This window comes from Electrophorus electricus, chromosome 3 (assembly GCF_013358815.1).
Source record: "Electrophorus electricus isolate fEleEle1 chromosome 3, fEleEle1.pri, whole genome shotgun sequence".
NCBI classification, from domain to species: domain Eukaryota; kingdom Metazoa; phylum Chordata; class Actinopteri; order Gymnotiformes; family Gymnotidae; genus Electrophorus; species Electrophorus electricus.
The window spans coordinates 28,132,501-28,147,765 of NC_049537.1; the positions used below are offsets into that span (position 1 = coordinate 28,132,501).

The following is a 15,265-nucleotide window of genomic DNA, read 5'->3' on the forward strand; positions in this document are numbered from 1 at the left end:
CTCACTGAGCCTTACAAACAAGCCCAACAGCAGCATGGGAGAGTGCTGAGGGACACAAAACCTAAACAGACCTGAAAAGAGAGAGTGTGTGTGTGTGTGTGTGTGTGTGTGTCTGTGTGTGTGTGTGTGTGTGTGTGTGTGTGTGTGTGTGTGTGTGTGTGTGTGTGTGTGTGAAGTGTCGGTGAAAGGCTCTCTGTATATGACTGCTCTACCAGCCTTACTGTGCCAACCCAGCATTGTCCTGATAATCAGACACAAACGCGCCGTCGCCAGGAGAGTTGGTCGGCATGTGGGCCTCCTCTCCACACTTCGCCCTCCCTCTGGGCCAGGCCGAGCTAAGAGCCTCCTGCCAGCGATCAGTGTGCATCACAGGACACAGTCTGAGGACCAACTTCACCCACTGTGGAAGCACTCGTTCTCTCTCTCTCTCTCTCTCTGACTGCTCTGCATGGTAAATTAAAGAAGAATACATTTGATTTCTACAGACCCATTCCCAGGATGAGGTGCTACAACCGGAGTGTTACTCGTGCTGTGTACTGCCCTTTAGTAACAGTGTTTTGCCTTATGTACGGGTACGACACCACATCTCATTAAAGGGAGAAAAGACCACATCGGGAATGATATCTGAGGACACACGTGGATTGGCAGGGTTCTGGTTTTAACCCACTAAGCCGAGTCATGGGATGGGTGTCACGAGAGAGCTGGCCGAGGAAAGATTCCCAGATATGCCAGGAGCGGCCAGATTTGCCTGGCATAAACAGTTCATTCAGTCACCATGATGCTGCCAAACATGAAAAATGACTGTAGGCAAGGACTTCGGAGGCGTCGGGTTGGCCACACACACACACACACACACACGCACAAGGGGAATTTTTCTGCTGCTTATCAGATAGGGGTACACAGCCACCCTTTCGCTTTCGTTTGAAGTGGAGAGGGCATGCCACCATTATGGGTTGCGTTGTTCCCGACAGCATGATGTCAAGCCCAGAAGGCATAACGGAATTCCAAGACGGTGTGAAGGCCACTGCTTACACCAGCAGCAGAGGGAACGCTGGAGAACTCGGGAGAGAACTCTGGAGATTTACTGGCGTTGGCCTTATCAGATCCAATGCCCTGATGCAAATGAGGAAGTTTCACAAATTTCCAGCCTAAACATACAATACAGAGGCAAGCATGTGCATGTGTATGTGTGTGGGGGGGTGTATGTGTGGGTGTGGGTGTATGTATGGGTGTGTGTATGGGTGTGTGTGTTGGTATGTGTGGTTATGTGTGTGTGTGTGTGTGTGTGTGTGTGTGTGTATGTGTGTGTGTGTGTGTGTGTGTGTGTGTGTGTGTTTATTAATTATTTTTGCCTGTCTTTGCGGATAACTCTGGCTGTGTCACGGCTTGATCAGATTAAGATGCATGAACAATTCAGCGGGCAGTCCTGCTAAAACCACCGCCAAAACACTCTGACGTGAAACAAATATGGCATGACAGTTCCCAGGTGTAAAAATGGCCCATACACCCAATTTCAATAGACACACTCCACTTCAAAAAAATCTAAACACATTAATTAAATGTAATGCTAATAAATCATGATGTTTTTGCCAAAAATGTCAGTTATCCCTTAAAAACAAATGTCTAACTAGCAGATCGGTCGTTAAAGGTTGAAGGGTGCACCGTGAAGAAATGTGCTGAAGAAATCCTTATATGTGTGGTAACACCCCCACCCACACACACACACACAAAGCTGGAGCAAACATTACAAAGGCTACAGCCTTTACTTGGGCACTCTGACAACAAAACACACGTGCACACATACACACATATACACACACACACACACACACTTTTGGGTCAGGGGTTCTGTTAAACCCACAAGGCCATCAGTGACCACATTAAGACAAATCATGAGAGGGCAGAGGTCAAAGAGGGTGTAAGAGCTGACCTCTGTGTGTGCCAGACATGACTGACAGTAAGTGGAAAATAATAACCTGTGGACCTCCTGAAGCGAAGGAGAGAAGTTAACAGAAGTTCCACAACAAACCCGCTGACTATCTGAGCCAAACCGGGCATGACCCCCCACTCTGTTCCAGCAGTTAGTGTGTCTGAAATGAGGAAATATTCCTCACGCAGAGCAGGCAGAGTGTGTGTGTGTGTGTGTGTGTGTAGAGTGAGCGCTCTGCATCTGTGAGATATGGGCAGAGCACAACTCTCAGTAGTTACGTGTACACTATTCATTTTATGAATCACACTGCAAAAAAACAAAAAACGTTCCGTGGGGGTGTGTTGGCTGGGACTCTCACTCCTGATCCAGGAAAGGTCAAAGCCTTAGTCAGGTCAGACGCTGCATCAGCAGCTAGTGCGAGGAACTGTTCAAGTCTGTTCCGAAATGCTCAGAGCTGTTCGGGAGACTTCGGACCCCCGTGGAGCTGCGGCAGTGACACAGTAATACCTGTCAGCCGACACACCCTCCATTTAAAGGGCTGTGCGTCTGCAACATTCCAGCTAGTCTGCACTGGTGGAGGCAAGAATGATCCGCTGACTGGCACTCGTACGCCTGATGCGCACGCCTCTTCTGCTCGAGGGGCAAACACCGCCCACACACAACCTGATATGGGTAAGTTTGTCCCAGCTACTTCCTCTGACGCCTGTCCCTGCTATAGCAACTGCGTGAGCAAGACCCTGACTGAAGAAAGGAAATGTGTCAAACTATTACATTTCGTCAGCTCATTCCATTATAGGCCCTTTTTAGTCATTCCTGATATTCTAGGAAAGCGATGGGTACATTTAACTTCAAATGCATAACTGACAGTCCATATTACCATATTGCAAGGTGTTTTAGTTTAATAAGCCAGCCTTGTGGGGTCAGGAGTTTTTAAAATAACAAGGGATCATGTTGAATTTGGTGTTTGGGATCTAATGTTTTATCATCAGCGATGGCTGTAAGCAGAGGCCCCTGAACGAGGGGCCCACACCCCGGGTGAGCGCACAGAGTCCCTGTGGGAAAGGCCCTGTGGAGGAACAATGGAAGCCACACAATGAGAGAGACTTCTGGGAACAAGGGAAACTCTGGAGGAAGAGTTCATTAATTACCGAGGGCGGGGAGTGGATGGAGAGAGGGAGAGAGAGAGAGAGAGCGAGAGAGAGAGAGAGAGAGAGAGAAGGAGAGGTAGAGAGAGAGAGGGAGAGAGAGAGGGAGAGAGAGAACGCTTTACACCCTGTCTAACGTGCTGCGAAGGCTTGGGGTTAGGGGCTGTATGTTTGGACGCATGTGTGTATGTGTTAGCTTGTGTTATTAATACAGTGCTGCACTTACTCACCGGTATTAGATCACATGGGTCAGATGCCTCAGAAGTCAGAGGTGCATTTCAGACTGGAGTGGCAACACACACCCACCCACACACATACCCACCCACAGACATCCGCACACGCACACACACACACACACATCGGCTTTTGGCCGAATGCTCGAGCTGACCTCTGTCCTATGGTTGTGACCTCTGAAATGTGTGGCCTACATGGTACTCTGTGAGCATCCTCTCCCTAGCCTCCCCACTGGTACAAGGGCACTGACCCACACATAAACACACACACACATGCACAAATATATGCACACACACAAATACATGGCGGGATATAGCATTTCCCAGGAAGTGAACTCTGAAACCAACACCTAAGAAAAGAAGCTCAAGGGGATATGACTTACTGCCATACTGACACTATTACTAATGAGAAAAGACAGGGTTGCATCCAGTATATCAGAACTACATACTGATCCTTTAATCACATCCAGTATATCAGAACTACATACTGACCCTTTAATCGCACAGTCTGATTCAAACACAATATGGGTCAGTGAACAGCAAAGCATTGCAGTGCTGTGAGTTCCTGCTGCAGATCTGTTTTCTGCCTTGCTGGTGTTACAGTAATAGATCAGCAATGAACGATCTGTGCCTGCACAAATGTGTGAGGATAGTAAGTGATCCCCCTGACTTTAATACACGCACGCACGTACACACACACACAGGCACACACGCACACACACACAGATAGACACACACACACACGCACACACACACACACACACACACACACACACGCACGCACACGCACGCACGTACACACGCACACACATACACACACACGCACACACGCACACACATACACACACACACACACACACACAAACACACAGGACCAATCCTCCTTTTCTCCTTTCTGGGGCGTGCCGGCCGGCCAGGTTTGCAGTGGCCAAAGCTCGGCTGGACAGGTGTGTGCGTGTCCCAGCAGGTGTCCCAGTGGGCGGTGCCGTCAGGGCCCTCTTAAGCTGCTCTTACACGGATGTGGCACCTCGATGCGTGACATCACACTGTCTGTATTTACGACGCAGTGCCTGGGGCGGAGCTCGGAGAATGCCCACTCAGGGCCGTTCACAGTGGAGAGCCTGTCTTCGGCGTGTCCAGGTCGGTCTGTTATTTCACCTTTCTGAGCCCTCTCCCACCCACTACGTACAGTGCTTACAACAGCGAGGTCTGTTTACATAAGAGGGGACGTGGGTGTGCTTAAATACCATTTACTGTGGTTTCTGTAAAGAAAATAAAGAGGCTCACAGTTTACCAAAGCCTTGGAGTGCATGGCCATTTCGTGTCAAAATAAAAGTTGGGAGACTCTTAAAAGTACGCTTAATGCAGGCAAAAGCCTAAGTCCACTTAACAGACAGGGGTGTGGTCAACTGTGGGAGGGAACCGGGGATTGGGCGGACGGGGGAAGGGGGAGGGGCCGGGTAATAGCCTGCGTCTGGACCCGATCCTTATTCCCTCATTGTATATCCCGCTAATTTGGCGGAGAACGGAGGCACGTAGAGGTGTCTGTTTCGAAAGCGTGTAGAGGTTACAATAAAAAGCCCTGGACTGCTGGCAGCTGTGTCCGAGGTCGTGTGTCAGATTCAAGACCGTCTCTTTTTCATCCTCATGCTCTGTGCTTTTTCTCCAGTTCTCCTTCGTAAGCTGGCGTTTTAACGCACGCAGGGGTTAACCCGGGTCACTGTAGACACCCTCTGAGCCAGCTCTGTGGGTTCCTTCTCCCACCCAGCCCTGGAGCTCCAAGCACCAGTGTTCACTGAGGATGTGAAACTGGAACCATGACTAAACATAGCAATCTATAGTCATGTTAACCAGACTACTAGAGCTGCATTTAGGCCTGGTTTGGGGTATTTGTGTGCGTGCGTGTGCGCGTGCGTGTGTTTGTGTGTGTGTGAGTGAGAGTGTGTGTGTGTGTGTGTGTGTGTGTGTGCGTGTATTTGTGTGTGTGTGAGTGAGAGTGTGTGTGTGTGTGTGTGTGTGTGTGTGTGTGTGTGTGTGAGTGAGAGTGTGTGTGTGTGTGTGTGTGTGTGTGTGTGAGTGAGAGTGTGTGTGTGTGTGTGTGTGTGTGTGTGTGTGTGTGTGTGTGTGTATGTGTGTGTGTGTGTGTGTGTGTGTGTGTGTGTGTGTGAGTGAGAGTGTGTGTGTGTGTGTGTGTGTGTGTGTGTGTGTGTGAGAGTGTGTGACTGAGAGACTGTGTGCCTGCGTGTGTCACAGGTACATCTGAGAAGCAATGTCGCATATGTTTGGGTAGGGCTAGGTTTAGCGTTATTGTGTAACACATTCTTATTTTCCCTCTCTCTACCTGAGCTGCCTGCTGACACCACACTCACACTCTCTGCTGTTACCAAAACCCTCATGCTGCACTGTCATGGGACCTTAGTGTCTGCATAATGGCTTAACACAATCACATTCAGATTTGGTGGCAAGAGGCCAATAAACATGCTAACTGATGTGTGTGTGTGTGTGTGTGTGTGTGTGTGTGTGTGTGTGTGTGTGTGTGTGTGTGTGTGTGTGTGTGTGTGTGTGCGTGCGTGTGTGTGTGTGTGTGCATTAAGATGCTTTACTGCTGGAAATGGCAAATCCTCACTTTCAATGGTCCAAAATATTTCACACACTGAAGAGCGAGCCTTCTCTCGGCTACTCCAGTGTGAAGCTGGTTCTGTCCTTTACAGGTAATCCTTTAGACAACTCTTGCAGTGATGCATGATAAGAAATGGGTGATGAGTTTTGATCCTTTTGTGCTCGTTATTGAAGCGTCTGCGTTAATAAATGCAGAACCACAGTTATCTCTACGGTCTTTTATCTCACACTTGGCGTTTCATATGTTTGTCTTGTCTGTCTCTGACTAGTGGTCCAACCTTAAAAAGAGACACAGTCTTTGCGTCAGCCTGGAGGATTCTGAAGTGTTTATGTAAACATGTTTTTCTTATATAAATCCGTTCCACCTCCTCGAACTTCAGAAGAACTTTGCTAGCCCAGCTGATGAAGGACCACTGTCCAGCCTTTTTCTGGAAACGCTGTGTACTTCACTGCAATATATGCCATGAACAGGACATGTCTGAGTGAGGATGGGTGGACAGTCCCCAGAGTTCCTGAACGTCCGGAGTTTTTTCCACTTCCTTTTTGTGGTCAAGCCCAGATGCCCGCTGCTCTGCAAAGCAGTCCTGTTGATTATGAGGGTCGAGAAGTGACGCGCTGTCTCTCTCTCACCCTCTATCTCATGGCCTCTCTTCCTCTCACTCTCACACAAGCTCTCTTTCTTTCTCTCACCCTCTCTCTCACCCTCTCTCTCACTCCTTCTTTGCATGATAAATTGCTACTTCATTTCTCTCTCTCTCTCTCTCTCCCTCTCTCATTCTCTCTCTCTCTCTCCCTCTCACTTTGCATAAAAACTGCCAATTCATATTTCCTAGCAAAACAACACACTCGATCAGTATACTTCTAACCGAATGGAATTCTCGAACGTCTATCAAAACATAAGCGCTTGTCAAAGCGTTAAATAAGCATGCGTTGCCTCCTCTCTGAAATCCGCAACTCCGAACAGCGGAGCTCAGTAGAAGCACGGAGTAAGTGACCCTGAGGTGACTGGACTCTGGAGCAGAACAAACGCAGGAATGCAGAACACTCAGACCTTAACCCATATCACCCGGGGAGAGCGAGGGGGTGGGGCTGACACCCATCCTTGGCCTTTTGCATATAGATGCGGTTTGTTTAACAGATGCCCACACAAGATTCCAGAAATCTCATTCCAGGGCATGTGCTCACAAGTGCATGTGCCGCACGTGCACACGCGCGCACACTCACACAGAGGACACCACAAAATCACATTCCTGAAAACACCATGGAACCCAGCTCGGTAGAGTAGGGACACTGAGCCAGGTTGTTCTGCACAAGTTTCTGCAGGTTCAGCAGGGGTGGGACTCAGAGACAGGCTCTCTGACTGACCAGGGAGTCCCCCCAACCCCAGCCCTCTTCATTCAAACAATGGCTTGTAGGACGTCACAGCAGCGGGCGAGAGGAAATAAACTCCAATTAGAGTAAGCGTAAATAACTAAATGACCTGTGTGGCCCCCGTAGGCAGCAGGGGCTCCAGTATGTCCAGTTGTGCTTGCACTTATGATGCGGACCTTCTATTGTCCTGGAGTCCAGATAAAGGGCAGTGAACGAGCAGCCAGCACGTGTAGTTAACCGTCAGCTGATAAACCACAGATGAAATACAGTATTTAACAAAAGAGAGTGGTATGTTATCAGTGCACTGCTCCCCTGAAGTCTTGTACAAGATTTGATAACATCGGTCCTCACTAAAACACACACACACACACACCCCCATGTGTGCCTGTCTAATTGCTACTTAGCACATAAACCCTGGGGCCATATACTTAAACCACATGGCCAGTAGCCTCAGAGACCAGCCACAAGGACACACAGATAGACACACACACGCACACACACTACGATACACACTCTCAGCCATAACCTGAAACACACAAAATAACACATGTTCACCCATACAGAGGCATAAAAACACACACACACACACACAGCAAAATGCATAGGCCTTATGTGTCTTTCTCAGCCTGTACTCAACATACACACTGCATTTGTCTAGCACGTTGTACTCTGCCATATCTCTATGCTACGGTCCCATCCCACACTCGCGTCTCTCCGTGAACACCCCCCGGTTTGCAGAAAACACAGCCATGCTCTACAGCACCAGCACGGCTGACGACCGACACGAAGACCGCCATACCCTCATTAAACATCACCGCACGCCACGGCCACGCTCTCGGAGCTAGCCGAAAGGTTCATCGCGTTGCGTTCAGGGTCGTGCCCCGACGGAAGCTCTGTTGCACTGACCGGGAGGGTGCTCATCCGGCCCTGCTCACCACAATCCCAGGCTGTCGCCCCGGGAACGGGAGTGGTGCTGGGCCTCTCTCTGCCGCTGGGGTAATGCCAGCCCTCAGAATGCTAAGCCGGACTTGTTTAAAAACATTCGGCTTAGTCTGTAAACACCTCGGCGATCCTGGGAACTGTGCTGGATATACGACAGATATTCTGAAATGACACAGTGTGACCGAGTGCAGCTACTCTCTGCATGGTCCGCTGGACCGAGATCGGAGGGAACCTTCCCTGGGCCTCGTTCAGAACAAAGACGGATTTCTAGTTAAACACGTACGCGACAGCCAGTTGCTGAGGAGCAAAGCAGGAAGGGCATGGGCCAAAACCTGCCCCGGTGGAGGGTAAGAACAGCGTAAGCACAGGAGGACCCCATCACTGAACACCCCAACAAGATCTCAGCAAAGGTGGGGGCTTTCCTGAACCCCGCCCAGCAACTTCAGAGGGTCTCCGGCAATTACAGTCCAGTCAATGAGCTAGAGAGAGAGAGAGGGAGAGAGTGGGAAATACACAGAGACAGAGGGAGAGAGAGAGTGGGAAATAGAGAGAGAGAGGGAGGGAGGGGGACTTTACACGCGAGGAAATGGTCTGGAAAAAGAGAGGGATTACATTTCACAGCACAGCTGGCCACATCTAGGGTGAAGAGTGGAAGAAAGGAAAGGAAAGAGACAGAGAGAGAGAGAGAGAGAGAGAGAGAGAGAGAGAGAGAGAGAGAGAGAGAGAGAGAGACTACCTTTTCCTCTCCCCACCCTTTCCTGAGTGCTGGCCCTGCATATGCCCACCGTGAAAATTACACCAGCTGTCACATCAAGAGCAGGAGCCGTGCTGACCTGGGACCAGGAATGTGAGAAATTCTGCAAAATATTTATAGACGTGGCCAAGTCCACACGGCGGAGATTAACGCACTCGGCCCAAAGTGAGCGAGTCCTGCCACAGCCTTTCCCCCCCCCGCACGCTACGGCCCTGTCCCTGCTGGAACGCCACAGACAAGAGAGGAGTCATAAAGGATGCGAGCTGAGACACCCAAGCCGCTCACCTCGCTGTGACCCTGATGGCTCCTGAAAGCAAAACAAGACGCCACGTGCTCCACAGCAGCGGAGGCAGGCAGCCGCGTGCCGCTTCTCGCTCCTGCTTCTCGCTATTACCGGGCGAGGCGGGCACGAGGCTGGCATTCCCGTGCGTCGGCACGGCCTCGAACCTCCGCCCGGCTCCGTGGTGCACCTAAAGGAAGAACGCGGAGCACGGCGAAGCCGGCGGCAGAGAGCTGCCGATACGCATGTGCCGTAAACAACAAGACGTGGCGGAGACCGTGGGATGGGAAGCGCACAGGGGTGTCACCGTGTAGCCTCAAGTTCGAATGCCGGTGAGGTGCAAAGCTGACCCGGGAGCTGCGCTATCCTCCCCCTGGGGTGGGGGGCAGGGTGTGGGCTGGGAACTCCAAGGCCACACCTCCTCTGCTTTAATGCATTACTGTATGCTAATGAGCTGGGCCAACGCTCCACTCTCTCTGATCTGATGGGATCTCAACGGGAGGCGAGGCTCCTGGGATAGGAGCCCATCTGGGGGGCGGCCACTCACCCTGCTCTGAGGGGACAGGGCCATGCACACTGCTGTGCAGAAAGCAAAGGGAGCCCGGGTGCCGTAACACAGGAAAGCGCTTTCCATGAGAAAGATGAGGCCCTCGTGACAAACTAGGGAGAGGGAGAGAACGTGAGCAGGGGGAGGCATCATGGCAGGACATTCATGCGGCAGATGGAAGCCAAGGCACCCAGTCACAGCATTGGCTGTTCCCATAGCCTCAGATTGAACAAAGCCCATTCAGACATTATTCAAGTGGCCCACAACCTTGCAGCCCACACCCAAAAAACCCATCTAAATGAGTCCCCTCCTTTCACCCCCCCCCCCCCCCCCCCCCGCCGCCCCGACACACACACACACACACACACACACGCACACAACATAAAGCAGGGCGGTCGTCCCGTCTTTAGCATCACAAAGAGCATGTTTGTTTGTGCCTCACTTCTGATGCGCACCGTCAGCGCCAGCTCTTCCGTGTAAGGGACGCGAGATTTGCTGCGTGCGGAGTTTATGTCGCTCTGTGTGCCCACGGGTCACGCGTGAGGGCCAGTCGCGTTTTGGTGTGTTCGAAAGCGCCATGAAAACAAGCCCTGCAAACTACACGTCCGCGATTGTTGGTTAACGAAAAGCAGGAAGAGTTTTTACGTGCCCGGTGTGTAAAATGTTGCCCATGGTCTTGGTTCATGGAAAACTGCTGGCGAAGACTCTTCCTTCTTTCACTCGTTCTCCCATCCCCGTGCACGGTGCGGGGCAGTTCCCAGCGCGCTCCCCTCTTGAAACACCAGCGCCACTTTACAGACCCCTGCCAGCCTCTCTGAAACCACATTTAAGCGATTCTCCACATTCCCATGAACAAAGACATCGCGGGGCGAGGGGCACTCCACCTGCCTCTCCGCTCCGAGAGAAAGCTGATATGATGCCCTGAATATAGATGTGCCAGCTGGCGAAGACGCGCTGGTGGAGTGTATAGCGCGGCGCTATATTCTCATCAAGGATCAGCGACGGCTGACGAGTTGGGAAGCGCGCGGCATTGTCAAGGCACCCAGGCGCGCGAACAATAGCGGGCGAACCTCTCCGTGAACACTGTGCAAAAGGACGCGTGCACGACTTCTGTATAATAGAACGTGTCAAGCACGCATGGGTCTAATTTTCTTTTCTTTTCTTTAAAAAAAAAACCCGTCACTTTACACGAAAAACACATCTCGGTCGCGCTGGAAAATTATTTGGACTTGCATTCGAAGTCTCACTTGCAGTGGCTTTGAACTGCATGGGTGTTTGTCTTAATCTTATTGACAAACAACAGACATGCGGGCATTTCACGTTGAAAACAAACCACCCCATGCATGTGGGACAATTAAACAAAGTCTTTTTTAAAAAGACTAATCGGGTCCTGCAAGACGCGTGACAAAACTTCAGATGGTCTGTTAGACTCGCACGTTCACACAGCGACTCTGTAAAAAGTTATTTGAATGGTGAGTGACTGCTAACCATAATAAGCACGTACTGATGCCACTTTAAAAAGTTGTCAGCTGTGAAGTTTTCCATGGAAAAGTTGTAAGCGAACCCGAAAAGGGGCTTGCAATCGAGTAATTACTCAGTGTATTGATGAGCGGTCGTTCAGTTTGCTCAGTTCCATATTAAAATAAATTGTGTGCAATAGCGGTGCCATCTGTATCAACCCTATTCTCTGCGATAAAAGCGTTTAACGGTACTCACTTCTGTTTAATGAGATAACGACGCAAAACACACCACACGAGTGTCGAGCGTTAAATGTGTGAGCCATCAGAGTAGGAGTTGCGTTCTGCGTGAAGATGTTATGCTATGTGTTTGATGTTTGAATATCCTTATTTACCTTGTATACAGAGGTCGGAGCGACACAAGACAATACGCCGATATCTAAACCTTTTGGGTTATCGAGAGCTGTCTTTTTGGACGCATGCATTCGACTGCATGATAGTCTGTCGTATAGTGTGTATCAAACACTGAAAGTCTGTCATGCACGGCATCAGCCAGTCTTCTACACCGATACGTGTGCGGTTCACTAGAACACTCACCCAGGAAAAGGCAGAAGATATCTAGAGCTATTAAAAGTTTCCTCTTCTTGCTGCCGATGCCAGTGTTGTTATTTAACGTTGACGTTCCGCCGTTTCTAGTTTCTGGTGCCATTGCCTTCTCATACATGTACTTTTGCATCTGAGAACTCGTCTTCTTCTCTTTAAAATGTCAGTCCACACCACCTCGGTAACTGGAGACAGCCCTACTGTGAATACACTCGTCCCCACACACAAAAAAAGATCTCGTCTGTAAGGACGTGTCAACGAGTCTACGGGAGATGAGATGCTGAAGCAGCCTGCTTGGAGAGAAGTCCCGAACAGTCGTGAAACGCAACCCCGATGCGTGCTCAGGACATTCGTTCTCGTATGGCTATGAATATTAAAAAAAACAACAACTAAATAATCACCACGCGGTCTGGCGCGTCGTTTACAAAATAAAGACAATCCCCGCGCGCTCTTTCAGTGAATGGAAGCCTGATCCAGTTAAGTCGCGTCGGAGGTCTCGGAGAGGGAACGGCGTTTTTAAAAGTGCTGCAGCCTCAGCTCAAGTTTTAAGAATCCTTTTTCGTCTCCTCCTCCTCCTACTCCTCCTCGGCGCAAAGCGGCCGAACAGATGAGGCTCTGCCCCTTCCTCCACGCGCTCGCTGCTCATTACCTGCGCGCCCGCGTACGTCTCCAAGCGGCGGGTGGCGGGCAGATGCTTCGTGTAGAAGTGCGTATAAACGCTACACAGAAAACAACACTTACAAATAGCCACTGCAACACAGTGGGAAACATAAACTTTGGTGGAAAACAACAGGTGTTGTCGTTGTTGTTGTTGTTGTTAACAGCAACACACCAACAAAATTTTAATACCTACATAGTATTAAAAAACCCAAGAAAGACAGAAAGAAAGGGGGCTTTACTTTACTGTAAATAACTTTACAGCCTGAAGGTGTGAAGGTGTTGCACAGAGCAATTTAGTCGATTTTCGAAACGGTATGCTTAACGACAAACGATTATCCTATGAATTAGTAATCATATCTATAAAACATCACGTACAATGTCATATTGTCATCTTTTGAAAAGGTACGCTAACTTTACTGCCGCGCCTGCTGCTGCTACTACTACTATTATAATTATAATTATAATTATTATTATTATTATTATTATTATTATTAATAATAATAATAATAACAGTACTGTCACAAATAGTAATAATAACAGTAATGTGGTTACAAATGTCGTGAGAAAGATTTTGCACACCATTACGTCCTACTGCTCATTCATGATCTAGTCTGATCTACGCTGATCTAGTTTCGCCATCTAGTGGCAGCTGACAGTTTAAGACGTCCAAATAAATCACTAATTTATCATCGATGTGCTGTTCAAGCGCGAGGGTCTGGCGGCGCCACGCCCCTTTGCCCGGGGCGCGCCTCCTATCACGCGCCACCCATAACCTATAGCTTCACTGTTTGTCTTGTACCCAACAAGTTTTTGCTCCAAGGCAATATGCAAACAGGTTTGAACAAAGCTCCTGTATCTCTTAAACTAGAATGCCAAAGTGAGAAATAGGACACACAGCGTTTGTGGCCTGCAGGACAGTGAATGAAGCCCTTGGGCGTTTGCTTTACTCAGCCAAAGCATGATGAAAATGGCGCAAGAATTCTGTGGCCAGGCAGAGAACAAGGCTGGGAAGCGTATGGCTAGGCTTCCCAGGGTGCTTTGTGTGTCCCCATAGCTGTAAGGGAGTTAAAATGGTTTTACTGTTGTTATTGCTCTTCCCCTGTGTCACAGTTGTTTTTTGTAGTTTATTTCTGTAAGTGAACTCTTGGCACTTCCTGCACAGCATGTGTTTTAATTGATAACCAGCATTTCCCAATCGTTTGTCTAGTAGTGCAAGTGTAACGGATTTATTTATTTTAGTTTACCAGCATGTACAGTTCCAGGAAACATTGTAAACAAGAGAACAAAAACGTACAATAACCGAAAGGGGAAGCAGGTTACAACAAATAACACGACTTGCACAAACAACGCTCACGCCACGAAGACTTGGCGAGCAATGACTAGCAAACTAAGACACAGAACACAGGGTAATATATACACAGACTAATGAGGGCTAACAAGGAACAGGTGATACCACTGAAAGGCAGGAAAACTCAAACAAAGAAGTATAGCAAAACAAAGACATGAGACATGGTTACCACGGAGACAGGACGCTAGGGTCTGCCCCCTGGTGGATGGGATCTGATATGCGGCATCCCCCATTGCAGTGAGTGAGGGCAGGCATCATACGGCTTCCCAGGGTGCTGTGGGTCTCCATGCAGCTGTAAGTGAGTTTAAAGTGAATGTGCTTAAAATTAATTGCTTGTTTCCCTTGGGTCACAGTTATGTACATGTCTGGTTTAGATCATTGTGTCTTTTTGCAGTTAATTGCTGTAAGGGATGTCTTGTTACTTCCTCAATGCGTTGTTTCTGGAATCTTTCCTGCACACTTTCCCTGCCACCTACACGGCAATATCCTTCACCACAGAGAAAAGGACATCATGCTGGATTAAGCTCTGTCTTCCTGGAGCCGTCTTGCCCTCACGAGAACCTAAAAGCATACGGCATCATGACGTGCCGTTCTCATCAACGCAAACCAAACAAAAAAAACTTACCAGCACGCAGCGTTAAGCCGAACCCCATAGACATCACCGGAAAAGGGCCGGATCATAGCAATAGAGGAGCGACTAGATATGGGGTAGTCATATCAAAGGCATACCATAGCAAAGTACGCACGCAACGTGCCACTGGGAAGGAAGAAGTGGAACGATAGAGAAGGATAAAAATATGTTAGGGTTTGAGGAGCACAGAGTTGGTAATCATACAGAAAGCATTTTTTTAAATTAAACATTAGTTTATATAACATTAGAAACACCCTCTATCAGAAAGAACCCATCGCCGTCGGGAACTTGTCAACAACCAATAGCGAAGGACTCAAAGCTTTGCCCTCCTATTTGCCGTTATGGTCCGCCTATTTGGATGTATGCCCCTCCCATTTGGATTTATGCCCCTCCCATTTGGAGTCGTTCCAGCATGCAGTGTTGCCCTTCTTCTGTTGTCTTCGGTAGTCTTCGTCATTTCAACGCCACCCCCCCCAAAAAAATAAATAAATAAATAAATCCTAGTCATGTTTTCGGGGGCACTTTACTCGGAACAGGCAAGTATACTGCAGTGTAGAATTCCATATAATTTATTTTCTATTTGTAACTGAAATCCAGCATTGCATAAAAAGTATAATCTAAGAAGGCAGCAAAATGTAAGCGACATTAATGATCATTTTAATTAATTTTGTATTCTGTAATACACGGTCGTGTTGTCTTTATCATCCAACCGAGGAGGGACTGTCGGTTGTTCCTTTGCGCGCAG

The 15,265-nt window shown here is 48.9% G+C and overlaps 1 protein-coding gene across 2 annotated transcripts in view; it reads right to left on the reverse strand.

Moving 5' to 3' along the window:
- plpp3 (phospholipid phosphatase 3) overlaps positions 1-12,494 on the reverse strand; it is a 30,997-nt gene extending 18,503 nt beyond the window's left edge. Inside the window, exon 1 of one of the 2 annotated variants that reach the window (XM_027029495.2) lies at positions 11,876-12,494. In XM_027029495.2, coding sequence (XP_026885296.2) covers positions 11,876-12,014 — 139 coding nt within the window. In that variant the 5' untranslated portion in view covers positions 12,015-12,494. The remainder of the gene's footprint in view (positions 1-11,875) is intronic. The other variant, XM_027029494.2, reaches the window with a different exon arrangement.
- Positions 12,495-15,265: the final 2,771 nt, after the last annotated feature.